The sequence below is a fragment of the Etheostoma spectabile genome, chromosome 9 (assembly GCF_008692095.1).
Source record: "Etheostoma spectabile isolate EspeVRDwgs_2016 chromosome 9, UIUC_Espe_1.0, whole genome shotgun sequence".
In the NCBI taxonomy this organism is placed as follows: domain Eukaryota; kingdom Metazoa; phylum Chordata; class Actinopteri; order Perciformes; family Percidae; genus Etheostoma; species Etheostoma spectabile.
In genome coordinates, this window is record NC_045741.1 from 31,002,092 (window position 1) to 31,015,736 (window position 13,645).

General features: G+C 39.6%; 1 protein-coding gene across 6 annotated transcripts in view; it reads left to right on the top strand.

Moving 5' to 3' along the window:
• szt2 (SZT2 subunit of KICSTOR complex) overlaps positions 1-13,645 on the top strand; it is a 120,795-nt gene that overhangs the window by 25,476 nt on the left and 81,674 nt on the right. For 5 of the 6 annotated variants that reach the window (XM_032525775.1, XM_032525780.1, XM_032525776.1 and 2 more), the window contains exons 24-34: positions 278-416; positions 878-1,207; positions 1,397-1,604; positions 2,014-2,061; positions 5,269-5,396; positions 7,325-7,592; positions 8,265-8,433; positions 8,594-8,686; positions 9,184-9,262; positions 12,081-12,371; positions 13,214-13,349. In XM_032525775.1, coding sequence (XP_032381666.1) covers positions 278-416; positions 878-1,207; positions 1,397-1,604; positions 2,014-2,061; positions 5,269-5,396; positions 7,325-7,592; positions 8,265-8,433; positions 8,594-8,686; positions 9,184-9,262; positions 12,081-12,371; positions 13,214-13,349 — 1,889 coding nt within the window. The remainder of the gene's footprint in view (positions 1-277; positions 417-877; positions 1,208-1,396; positions 1,605-2,013; positions 2,062-5,268; positions 5,397-7,324; positions 7,593-8,264; positions 8,434-8,593; positions 8,687-9,183; positions 9,263-12,080; positions 12,372-13,213; positions 13,350-13,645) is intronic. The other variant, XM_032525778.1, reaches the window with a different exon arrangement.

A 13,645-nucleotide genomic window follows, 5' to 3' on the forward strand; every position in this document is an offset into this window, starting at 1 on the left:
ACAATATCAATGAATGAATGAGGAAACATACTTGAGGTTTCAGTGGAACCACGCAATGGATATCTGAGTTTTTCCAGTTTTAGGTGCTGCATAATGTCTTTGATGGTATATTCCAGAATATCAGGCAATGTTTTAAATATTGAGTCCCAGACACTGGATATGAAAACTTTTTTGAAATATTTTCCCATTGGAATTCTGCTTTGGGAGATGTGACAGGAGCTGCATGTATTCCTAACAGCAGCAGTAATAATCTAAACATGTATTTCCCCTGTGGCAGAGTTTCAGTAATGCCGACCTTGTGGATGAAGAGCCCTTGCTGGGGGAGAGGAGCTGCTCTGCGCCACAGTGGAGGTGCTATGCCAAGTACATTAGCTCCCAGCAGATCATCCTCACCTTCCTGCCTGCTTCCTTCACAGGTACACCTGGCATTGGGTTTACCACGATGTGGTTCTTAGATTTTGAACACATTGTTCATAAGGCAAGCGTGGAAGAAAAGGTTCTCTCTAGTCCGATTCAGTGGCTGTGTCAGATGAGTTTTATTCACTGTGCAGTGCAGGCAGAAGTTCTCAAGAAGCTGTAGGATTCTCTCTGACCATAATGAGTTTTCTATCCAGGGTTTTATACAAGGTTGCAAGAAACAACAGAATAAACACAAGTTGAGTAGACATTCACTCACAAAACTATTGAAGTAGATTTGCATTGACCCGATAACGTCTGCTCAGACTATTTAAAAATGGTCCTTTGTTGATCAGAGAACATAATAGGAACTTAATCGGTGAACAGGAAATTGGATATCAGGATCAAATGTGACTAACTGTTATGTTATTAATTTTCTTCTGCACAAGAGATAAATGCGGATACTGTGTTCATTTTGCAGATGTTTTGATGTTGATGGCTTCCGGGCTGGAGACAGAGCCTCAGAGTAACATCAGCACACAGGAGGACGACACTCTGACTCCCAGCCACAAATCTCAGGCTGACTCCCTGTCCGGCTCCACCATTGGGCTGGAGAGGTCCGAGTCCGGCCTCAGTCTGGCCAGCAAACTGCCAAGTAGCTCCAGCAGTGGACACTTAACTGCCAGGTCACCAGTGGTCTCACCGCGTCCCGAAGGACGGACTGGGCACGCTGATTCACTAACCCTGGACCAGGACACCTGGGACAGCAGAGTGTCGGGGACGGAGACCGGGCCCGGGACACCAGGCTCAGGTCGGTCACATGCTTTTGTCCAGAGTTGTAGTCAAAACCAAATTTGTGTATTTCAGTCAAGAATGGATCAAGGGACAAAGTTGTGCAACGCAACACACTTGTTGTTACCACACTGATACATTACATTGTTACCACATGTGTTTAACACAACTGGTAGTGCTGAACAATTTGACTTTTCTTACTCTCCAGATCTGGGAGAAAGGGAAGGAGTCCAATTCTCTGAACCACAAAAGGCAGATTTCCATATCAGCTTCAGCAGGCAGGGTTCCCAGCAGAGTACCAGTAACAGCAGCCAATTAAGGTGTCCAGTGTACGTCTACAACTGCTCCCTGGAGCAGCTAAAGGAGCAACTGGTGCATACCAACTCCTGCCGCCAAACCAAGGACATCTTCTTCAGGTACTGTGCTCACCTACAGAAAAAAAGCTTCCAAATCGAACTGGTACCCATGTGAAAAGGTTTTTAAGGAATCAGAGTTCATCTGGGATGAAAGGATTGATCAATTGGATCATATGTGAGGTTATTCACTTTCCAAACATCCTGGCCTGTTCTGCAGCAGAACCGTTCTCTGTGGACTGAGCCACTGGACCACTCAAGGGTCCAGATGAGTGCAATATTATCATAACTAATAGAAATGATGGACAAAGTAACAGAAAGAAGAGCCAAGTTGTAATAAGCACGCATGATCCTTTAATTGAAACATTTCCCCACCCTTGTTCGACATAACTGACCCATGAATGTTGTCACAGTAAGTTTAAGTCCAGTTGTTAACATGTGTGTCTCTGATTATCTTCACGGGTGAGAATAGAGCTCAAGATGCTGAATCCTGCGAGATGTATCAGCAGAAGCAGTTCAGGTAGCTCCTCGTGATTCTGTGTCTCTGCTCTCCGGCTGCTCAGCTTTCATTGGACGCGCTTGTCTTCTGTCCAGCGGGAAAGGGTGGCTTTTCTAACGCTGTCGGCTCCGAAGGCCCCGGCGTGTCTTGTGCGTCCTCCTCAGACTTGTTTTGCTACATACACACAGCGGGTGCAACGCTGCCACACACTCAACACAACAAACAATTCAACTAGTTCCCCCTTCACACTAGTCAGTGTAAGGGTAGCGCAGGCCCAATGTAAAATGCAAAAAACAAAATAAGTCAGAATGTTCACTTTAGGTATCGACCAATTATCGGCCCGGACAATATTTGGCAATTTGCAGATTACCTGTATGATTTTTATGATTTTATTTTACTGATAACCAATAAAAGTTAATTTAAAAAGTACACTACTTTGGCTCTGCCTCAGCTCTGTGAGCAGTCTGCAACCCTTGCAAACAAGCTGTTGGCATGTTAAAACTTCAGAAAACTATTTTTCTTTTGACTGTGTATTATGTTTAAAGTTTCAGTTTTATTAACTACTTGCTTAAAGCATTTAAACACACGTTTGTGTAGGAGTTTGTTACATTCCTGAATGTTAATTTTGACTTCAAGATTTTACTTTTTACTGTTCCAAATTTCAGTTATCTGTTTCGTCAACTACTAATTTTTGGTATCGATATCGGCCCTGAAGAACCAGTATCGGTCGACCCCTAGTTCGCCTACCTTAACCCGTGTGTGTGACCTGCTGGCCTGTAGCACTAGTCAATAAATCACTTGTCTTTTGTCATTGGCACGGGTTTACACTGAATTTTGCAAAAGTGATCATCATCACCAGGAAGTCAGGAATCCAAGAAATAGTTTTTTTTTTATCCAAGGTTATCACATCCAGGAGTGGGCAATGCCAAAAATATACAGGACATACAAGGGTGCCTGTGTTTGTGCGTCACACAGAATGATTCCCTTCAACTCCACAGAGATTTTATCTTCTTCCCTAACTGTTTGCAACAAATTTATCTTCCCAAAAGTAACCAGACATCAGTAAACTTTTAATGTTTGATAATGATGTTTTACAGACTTGCTGTTTTTTACTTGACTGTATTTGTTCAGGCATTTTCACAGTGACATTGAGCAAATGAAATATTCCTATTAATGGGAATTTCTGTTGCACTAATGATAACCGGTAGAATAAGTGTTGGTTGAAGCCACTAACTGGTGATCTCTGCTGGTAACTACCCAGAAGTCCAAGAAGGCACACATGAAATCTTACAGCGCTCAGACTCAGTGTCAGATTCGTTGTGGTCAAAGTGTGCCCATGACTGCAAAAAAAAAATCATACCTGACTTCCTTTTAATTTGGAGAACCACATACACTGGTGAGGAAACAAAGATAAATTCTATGAGTTTACATTTAATTAAAACCAGGAGCACGCTATAGAAATCATACTCAAATAAAACCTATTGATCCATCCAAATGCTGTTACCAAATATATTGCTACGTCGCTAAGCACCACAGAAACAATCCTTTAACATCTGTACATTATAACACTGTAGTAATGATACAATAGAGGGAAAAAAAGATGATTATTATAAATTGATGGTTATGGGACTGATTAGATTTAATTTGAGATTTTTTTATGTATCTCGAATAAACAGTATGTTGTTGTAAATGGAAAAAAACAAAACATAGGAAAAACACATTGAAAAACACAAACAGACAAATTGGCTTTTACCAAAGAACCAAAAAAGGATACATTTGAGAAGTAGCAGGTGGAAGCATAATGCTTTTATAGTCATCAAATTACATTCTACTCTAAACTTAATTCTGCAATTTGATCTTGAAAATCTTGTATTGATTTTTCTTTTAGCAAAATCATTTAACAAATGTAATGATTTACAGTGTACAGTGACTTAAGTTTACACACCCATGCTAAAGTTGATTTAAAAAGAGGAATAATAAAAAACAAATCTTTTGGAAAGGATTCATAGACATCCCTATGTTAAATTCCCATTTATTTTTAAAGGCCAGTTATTTCATGGATCCAGGATACTATGCATCTTGATATTAAATAACTGGCCTTTAAGAATACAAATCTTGCGGAATTTAACATAGGGGTGTCGATACTCATGTCCCCTGTATTTTAAAAAAGAACATTTATTTATTTACATTACATTATTCATTCACAATGAATTAAGGCATTAAAATCATTTTCCATAAGGTGATTTTTATTCCTCCTTTTAATCAACTTTAGCATGGGTTTTTAAACTTATGCAAGCCACTGTATATAGTATACTTTTTTATTTTTGACAATGCAAATTCAATACATTTACACTAGTGAGTTCCAAAAGTAAAGTGTGTGTGTGTAGAACAACAGGTTTATTGAAGTAGAGTATATTCCAACTGTGCTTGCAGCAGCTTGGCAGGAGACTGTGTATGTCGCAGCAGTTTGTCTTGACACCTTGCTGTTACACGAATAAAAACGCTTTGGTGATTGAGGTATTTTTTTTTCACCCGTTTCATGTTTTTTCCTCCCTTTTCTCCTGATGTTGTTTCAAACACATGCTGCGGAGGTTCAGCTGTCCATCCCAAGCTTGTTGGCATCTTGGACTTTGCTTACTGTAGTGGAGATCTAAAGCTATCTAAATGCTTATGCAAAATGACACAAATGGAATTGTCTATGTCTTTTAAACTGACATTGTTTTTTGTTTTTTTTGTACACTTGTGTAGAATAGTGCTGGGTATCATTCCAAAATATATGATACCAATACTGTGACCTTGATAGCGTTTTCTAAACAATGCCAATTTTATAAAACAATTACATTACAAATTACGCCACAAAGTTTTATATTTATTTTTCAGATCCTATTACACGAGTAGTCTCTGTGTAACCTGGAGTTTTTCCTGCGTGTCTCTACAACGTGTAACGTCAGACAGCCAATCACATGTCACATTATTAGATTCTGGTAGAAGCATGCTGATTGGCTCACTGACACTAATACGATTTACTCCTTAGCTATTGAAATTGGGTATTAAATGACGAGGCATTTTGTATTGAATATGATACCCAGCCCTGATGTGGGATTAAAGTGCATAGATATAAATCTATTGGAAATCATTAAATGAAGTTCTAGTCCATGTGGGTTTAGCTGATCCTTTATTGGTCGTTCTAACTGAGTATGTATGTTTCCTGTCTGGGTGTGTCGGCAGGTCCCTGTCCCAGGACCGCAGCAGTCCGTCCCCTTGGACCGACCCCCTGGCTCAGCCTCACAAACACAAGGAGCTCGCCAACTACTGCAACCTGCTGCAAGAGCACTACCACCAGAGCTACGTCAAAGGTGACCCACCAACATACACCTGGAACAGCGTTATGTCTGCCCAGGTGTTCTATTCTTCATTGTTTCATGCTAATAGATAAAACAATAATAACCTGGACTACGACGGAATATTGACCAATTATTAGCCCAACACCATGTCTTTACAGCAGCAAGGTTAACTCCAACAACGGAATCTAAAGTTACCCACAATCCATCAGGTGCATCTCAAGTATGAATACATTAGTTGCCCAAAATACACAACACTCAGTAACAAATGATTAAAGTAAAAGCTAAGTACAAATTCAAACTTGGTTTATGTGGGCCTTTTATAATCTGCAGGTACAGTGCAAAACTGCCCAGTTCAGTATTTACACTCTGGCTCCTTTGATAGGTAATGGGTTTACTACATCTCGTAACTCTTACTTCTACACTGTCCACTTCTGTAGAGCATCAATTGAAACAATAAAATGCTGAGAATGTGGGGAGGATTTAAAAAAAAAAAAAAAATGTTTTCACTGCATCTAACAAAACTATCAGTGTGCAAACCAATCCCAAACGGAGCTTCATGACATTGATACAGTGGGAAACCCAGTGTGAGAGCATTTTTTCTTCTTCTTTTCTTCAAGTTGTGCGTGCTGTACAACTTGGATTCAGGTGTTCTGCCCTTCAGAAGCATGTTGCTACATTTGTATCACTATGCGATGATAGTTTGATAGACATAGTCATTTCTTGTAAATAAATGCATCAGTTCCTTGACCGAATAATAATACAGCTTTATTTGCATTACATATTTCATACAAAAAGATGCAATAAAGCAAAAACCAATCATAAACAGTTGTTAGACAGTAAATAAAATATGTTTAAAGAATAAGGCTGATAGGATTTCATATTCTTCTCATTGTCGACAAACCCCACAATCTGTTAGTCCGTCTCTCAATACTTTATGACTTCCTATCAGTGATTTTAACCTCTAAGCACATTGGTCCCTACTGAAGAAATAAAACAAAATTCTTCACAAATATTGAGTTTCATTAGCATTAGCATTGTAAGCATGCTGATGTTAGCATTTAACTTACAAAGCTTTCAAAAAAACAATGCATGCGTGTTCATGGTAATGAAGGAAGTGTCACCCAGTGGGACAGTGTGGCAATGGAGCTCTGTGGCATACAGGAAGAAGATATGTCAGGCTCTGAAACACGCACGATAGTTAGACTTATCCTTCATCATATACTGTAAATAAAAAACAGTTTATAAATAAGAATGAATGCTGTAAGTGAAGAAAAATATCATATCATGTACGTTTTGAAAAGCAAGCCGAGGCAGCTCCAGAAGTGTGAGTAAATATTTCTTGTGGAGTGCCTCAGTGTTCCATGCTGGGCCCCATTCCATTCTCTTGGTACATGTTTGTCAAACTATCTTTATTCATATTACAGCATACATGCAGATATTTGCACCATGAGTCCATTGGAGAGTGCAAGTCAAACTGTCACTGACTCTTGGTTGAAAGATTAATTAAAAACTGGTTTGTTTCAGATTGGTTTATTATGATACAACAAAAATCAGACAAAGCTTTGCGTGAAAGAGGGCTGAGTATCGTTCAAAAGGTTTCGATACCGGTACCAATACCAATTCCATAAATTCAATACCGGTTCCTAAAGGTTTTCCTACACTTTTTTCAAAAAACATTTTATAAAATGAAAATAAATCACAACATCACACATTACAGCACAAATCTTTGTATTTATTTTTCAGCTTCTGCCACTTGAGCTGTCTGTTTTTCCTGCGTGTCTCAACAAGACTTTAGAGGCAATTGCATTGCCTTAAAAGTAGAATTGGGTACCCAGCCCTAGCTTGTGTTGTGTTAAATTGTAAATGAAAGTCAGTGGCATGCGTGACTTACCAACAAGTGTGGAACACGCCACCAGTCATTGATTTTCTTTACTCTGCAGGTGTGTACCGCAGCCTGCAGCAGTCCTACAGCATCAGCTCCCAGGACCTTCTGATGGCCATGGACTACTGTGAAGAATCCTTGCAGGAGATTGACGTCACCTCCTTCCTGCAGACCCTCTGCGGACACATTAGGGTCTTCAAGGAGAACGGTGAGACTCCAGGATGGGGAGGGAATCCAAAACCTTCAAGAAGCCCTGCCACCTTTATCATTGGAGAGGTCGAGGAGGACCGAGCAGATGACAGGGCTGCCATGGCCTCCTCCTCCAGGTAAGACAGGGTTGTTAATGTATACTAAACATACCCAACCCGTTAAATTAAGTTTTTTCTTTCCACTTGTCTGGTCTGGCAAGTGAAAGAAAATTCTACTTCTGCTCCAGTCAATTTTTACTGGCCCATCAACACACCTTTTTAAACGTCAATCTTCTTGCCCCGGGAATTTTACTTGCCCCGGGCCATAGGAAGTTACACCTTCGTGGAATTTGCCTTGGTGAATGGTACATACATACACAACCATAAAATTAACCATAAATTAGAAATAAGCCAATACAGTGGGGTTTGAAAGTTTGGGCACCCCAGGTAAAAAATTGTATTAATGTGCAAGAAGCCAAGAAAAAATGGAAAAATCTCCGAAAGGCATCAAATGACAGATTGGACATTCGTGTTATATTAGACAAAAAGTTAAATTTTATTTCCATCATTTCACTTTCAAAATAACAGAAAACAAAAAATGGCGTCTGCAAAAGTTTGGGCACCCTGCAGAGTTAACACCTTGTACTGCCCCATTAATACACATTTTTACCTGGGGTGCCCAAACTTTCAAACCTCACTGTAAATACTAAGAATCAATATCAGTAGTGGTCCAGTGTTTCTTTTTTTTTTACATGTTACCAATAAGCTTATACAATTAATAATGTTTAATGTTATTACTTCTGACAACAGTATTGAAATGGAGGATGCCGCTGAAGCTGAATCTAGGGGCAAGTCCTCTCCTACATCTCCACTGATCCTGGATGAGTCCAAGACAGCCAAGATCCCAGAGTTCCCTCTGACGGAGCTTTACACACAGACCAAGTGTGAAGTATATCCAGATCTGCGCAACATAATACAGGTATTGTTTGAGCTCTTAATTATTCATCTCCTGCTCATACATCTCGTGTAGATCTGATGATTCCTTTTGAGCATAGACTTTCAACTGAGTAATTAGTAACTACATGAGCTAAAAAGGTCAAACGGATGTCAAATTTGAAACAAATCTAATCACTCAACAGGGTAAATTCATGGGGATTGTGTCTCAGTATTTCAAAACTGTGCCCTCCCATCCACACTACTTCTTCTACTGCCCGCCTGCATACAAGAGAGACGTGAGTTGACCAAGTTGTGTTTTGCCATTTTAATTGTTGTCCTTGTTATTTTTGGAAGACTGACTTGGCTTTGCTTTCATATCTCATTAATATTGTTGGGTATATGGAGGAAAATGAAATGATTCTGGATTAACATTGGCTGGGGAAGAAACAAAGTAATATGTATTTATTTAACCAAGGAAAAGAGACTGTAAATCAGAGATCTTCAACAGGGGTCTGGTTAAATCTGCAACTTCATTTTGTACAATTCCTGTAGTAGGGGCTCCCTGTGCCATCTCTCACTCAGTTAAGGGGTCCTTGGTTTAAAACATGTTGAAGACCCCTGCTGTCTGATGGAGATCAGACAATCGTTTACAGCAGGTTTTTTTACATTAGTTTTTTGTAACATTAATATGAGTTCCCCCAGATTTGTGCCTGAGACAGCTTTGGCTCGGAAAGAGGAACTGCTACTCTTGATTGGACTGGATAAACCTTTGCACTGTGGTTTGTGTCCTCAGGAGGACTCTGAGGACGGCGAGACAGGTAGGAGACCCAGCGAGGAGGTGGTGTCAGAGCCTGAGCCAGCTACTGAGGATGGTGAGCATCATTCACCAAGCTTTAGCTTTAATAAAATACACAATGCAATTATATTGTTTAATTCTGACAATGCATTTACATAGAGTCATTAAGTGCTTCACAGAGCAACAATGAATCTAAAATCATAAACAATTGTACATAATACAAGTGTAAGATCTCATGTCATGTCATTGTCACGATATCATGTTCCATAAAGCTTACATCGGTTACATTGGCCATTGTGAAAGGAGCAACATGGAATAGATTCTGATTAACTTGACACAAAGTTCATATGTTAGGCTAGAGGATTAAACTAAGTTAAATTAGGTGAAGTGTAGTCCGGATAAATGAAGTTAGGTTAAGACGGGTAAGGTAGTGTTAAGTCTGTTTTAAATTAGCTTAAAGTCTCCCTCCACTCAAAAAATGTGTTTTTCTTATGTTTGTCACCTAAGATGTTAGACCTTGACCAAACACACTTGTATCTGGGCAAAGGTTGTCACAAGAGAGGTTTTTTTGCATTCTTCTGCTAAAGGGAGAGATGTCTGTGCACTTCCCTTAAATTGGAAATGTGATTACCGGCAGGTACGTCAATAAGACGTAAACCAGTTGCTGTTTAAAGCGTAACTCTTGCCAACATGCAACTTAGGGTCTTTTTGTGAATGCACCCGTGTCAAACTTTGGTTTAAAAGCATAATTAGGACGGATATTGTTTTTTGTTGTTGGTGATCAAATAGGAAAAAAAAAATCAATTTAAAGAGTCAGATAAAAATGCAAAAACATTGATGACGACATACGCTACACTCTAGAACAAAGAGGAAGTACGGAAGGGAGGGAGACACAACAAAAACACAACAGCAAGAGCGATGTCTGCAGCTCACAAACAAGACACACACAAACAGACACAGACAGATACACAAACAAACAAAAAAACAAACGAGGCATTGACTAGGAGAACGTACAAGACACAAGGGACGGAGCACACACACACAGACCAAAGTTGTGTCTGGTCGCACAAACCTACAGCATGGACTTCAAGGATCAAGCAATGCTGAGCCAAGTATCCAACCGTATTTGGTCAAATTGGCTTTTGAATGGGAGAGCTAGGTACGCTACTATGATAGCATCGAAATGGCTATTTTTAAAACACTAAGAAGGGAGGAGAGTAAAGGTGATGTAACCGGGAGGAGAATAAAGGTGATGTTACAGGGAGGACAATAAAGATGGAAAGCTCGCTAAGCTTAGTTCCATATAAATGCGAGGCCGGGTCGGGCTAGTCCATACAGCATACCGGGATGGGAGAAAAACGTGCTCTGGTTAATTGGCATTTCTTTAAACCAATCACAGTTATCTTTGGTGGCGCTAAGTCCTCAAAGATCCACCGGAGTTTACAAAGAAAGAGGAAGGTGACGGACATCCGGATGATCCAAAACATTAGGGATGCGTTTTTGTTCAAAAGTGTTCGATATTGGTTCCTGGGCCATACTTTTTTCAATTCCAATTTTATAATATCCATTGTAACAAAAATGAATTAGAATGTTATGCATTACGGCACAATTCTTTTAGACAAACTAATACAAGAGTCCTGTCTACCTTCATAACTCAGTTTTTCCTGCATGCCTCTTCAACATATGACTTAAGACAATCAGCAGCATGATAAGATCTTGGTTAGAAGCCTGCTGAATGTTTATAGGCTCACTGACTCTGATGAGATTTGCTCCCTAGGGCCAGTTGTTCAAAGGTAAACTAATCGGATTTTGGTTATCGGATTGGATCAAATCTTGAAAATGGGTTGTTCAAAAGGTAAAGAAGGAATCTGAAATCAGATTAGATCACGGAATCCAATCCTAGTTTTAATCTGGACAAAACCTTCACTTTGTGTTGTTCAAAACTTGTCAGTAGGATTTGGATAACTTTGATCCAAAAAAACAGGATTATCCTGATCCCAACAGGGGGTAGGATTTCCAGGTGGATTTCAAGGTGGATTCCAGCACAAAAACTTAGTAAAACTTTAAATTGGTCAAATAATACATTTGCATCATTTAGTGTATATACTTTTTATATTTTGCACTTGACTTGTTTAACCTTAGTTAAGTTTAGTAAAGCAAAAAATAAAATAAAAATACAAATTATCTTGTCCTCATGAAACAATCCCCCAAACAAATTTAAATAACACAAATAAATATAAAATAATAATATATATCTCATTTCAAGGAAACAATCTAATACAAATTTCTGGTCCTTAGATGAAGAGAACGAACTACTACTACTTCACTTTTAACCTTTTTTTTTTTTAAGATGTTTTCAAAACTTTCCACAATGTATTATTAATGTATATTAGTTTTTTATTTGTAGTGGCTCAGATGAGGGGTTATAAAAAGAAATTATGAATGGAAGTGGGAGTTATTTTTCGTTTTGTCTCAAAATAAACACTTAAGTGACCCCATCTGGCTCTTCTACCTGTTCTGTACGTAGTTGGTAGCCCACTTTTGATATGTTGTCCTATTTAGGCAGTGGTTAATCCGGATTTGGTAATCTTGAAAACTGTGTATCTGGATCAGGGTGATCCAATCCATGTTGCTTTGAAAAACGGCATAAAGTAAGACGGATTACCTGATCCTGGATAGGAAGGAATGGGATTTCCAAATCCGATCATTTTGATCCAGATAAAATGGTTTTTTGAACAACTGGCCCCTAGGTATTGAAATTGGGTATGATGAGTCCTAAAACTTACCGAATTCGGTACCCAACCCTACTGAACAATGCTGTAAATGAATCGTCAATGATATGATATGATATGACTAGTGACATGATAATGAACAGTTGGTTGGTTTGTGTGCAGAGAACTTGTCAGGCTGCGGCATCATGACGGAAAGTGACACAGATTTGGGGGTGGAGTATAAGGAGCATCCAGGCACCAGTTCCCTCGGAGACGGCGACGACCAGTCCCTGTCAGACTCCAACACTGTCAACCAGGACGAGGACTCCTTCAGCATCCTGGAGGGAGACTCCCTGCTGGAGGCCGAGGAGCCACAGCTGGACATGCCCCCGCTGTTTGTTCATTTCATTTGTTCGGTCAATGTGAAAAGCTGCCACGGCTCCATGCCCATACAAACCCTGCCCACCTGCCTTGGTGAGTACAGCCTTGATTGGTTCTTCACAAGAGAATATTCAGAAATACTAAAGTGCTCATATTGTGCTTTTTGGCTTTTCCCCTTTCCTTTATTGTGTTATGCATCTTTTTGTGCACGTTATATGTTTAAGTTATTAATTTAAATTATACTCTTTATTGATCCCCTATGGGGAAATTACAATTTACACTGTTGATATTACACACTACATATACATTCATTAAAGGAGAGATGTCAACCCTAACCCTGAACGGTTGGGGGGGGGGGGGGGGGGGGTACTGTGCCTTGCTGAAGTGCACCTCGGCAGTGCCCAGGAGGGGAACTGCCATCTCCAGCTACCAGTCCACACTTCATACTTTGGTCAGTACGGGGACTTGAACCGGCGACCCCCGGGTGCCCAACGCAACTCCCTACGGACTGAGCCCAAAGTCCATCGACCAAAGTACCCCCCAGGGCACCGGTATTGGGAAAAAAAAACAATACCCAACCCTAGTGATGTCTCACTCTGTAGCTAAAACAGAGAGCCCAACACATAGGGTGAAAAGAGGAGCTGCAGCAATGTGCAGTACACCAAAAATATGGTGTTTAAAAAAAAACAAAAAACAAAACACATAAACCTATTCTAGTACAACCTCTAAATACAATTATGAAACTGAAAATGAGAATAATATGAGCACTTTAAATAAAAAGTTACAGCCTTCAGGCATTCATTCATCAAAACGTCTCTTTTCTCAGCTTTTGTCTTTCCATCTTCCCTCTGGAAAATCTTTAATTGAAACGTTAAGAGTTTACCACTGAGACTATTGCTTTTGTTACTGTGCTTATTTCAGTTTTGTGATTGCAGGGGAGGTTATTTCCTGCCTGGAGAATGCTGAGGCCTTACAGTCTGTGGATGTGAATGATCTCTCGGTCACATTAGATATTTTTGTCCTGACACTGCCTGTGGAGATTGAAGTCATGGCCGATTTCCATCATAACCGGTGAGTCGAAGGGCGCAAAAAAACACAATTCAGCAGGTTTGCCAGAATAAAAAAATCTAGTGTAAGGTTTTTTATATTTGTTATTTCAGTTTTTATGCCTCCAAGCCGGTGACAGTCAAAACCAAAGCAATACCAGGGTTTCCGCGGGGTCTTTAAAAGTCTAAAATTTCTAAAACTAGATTTTAGGGCTTAGAAAGTCTTGAATTCACTGAAGTATTGTGTTCTAGGTCTTAAATAACTGTAAACAGGTCTTCATTTTTCTACGTCCATGTAACTCTACCTTTAATGCTCTTTTT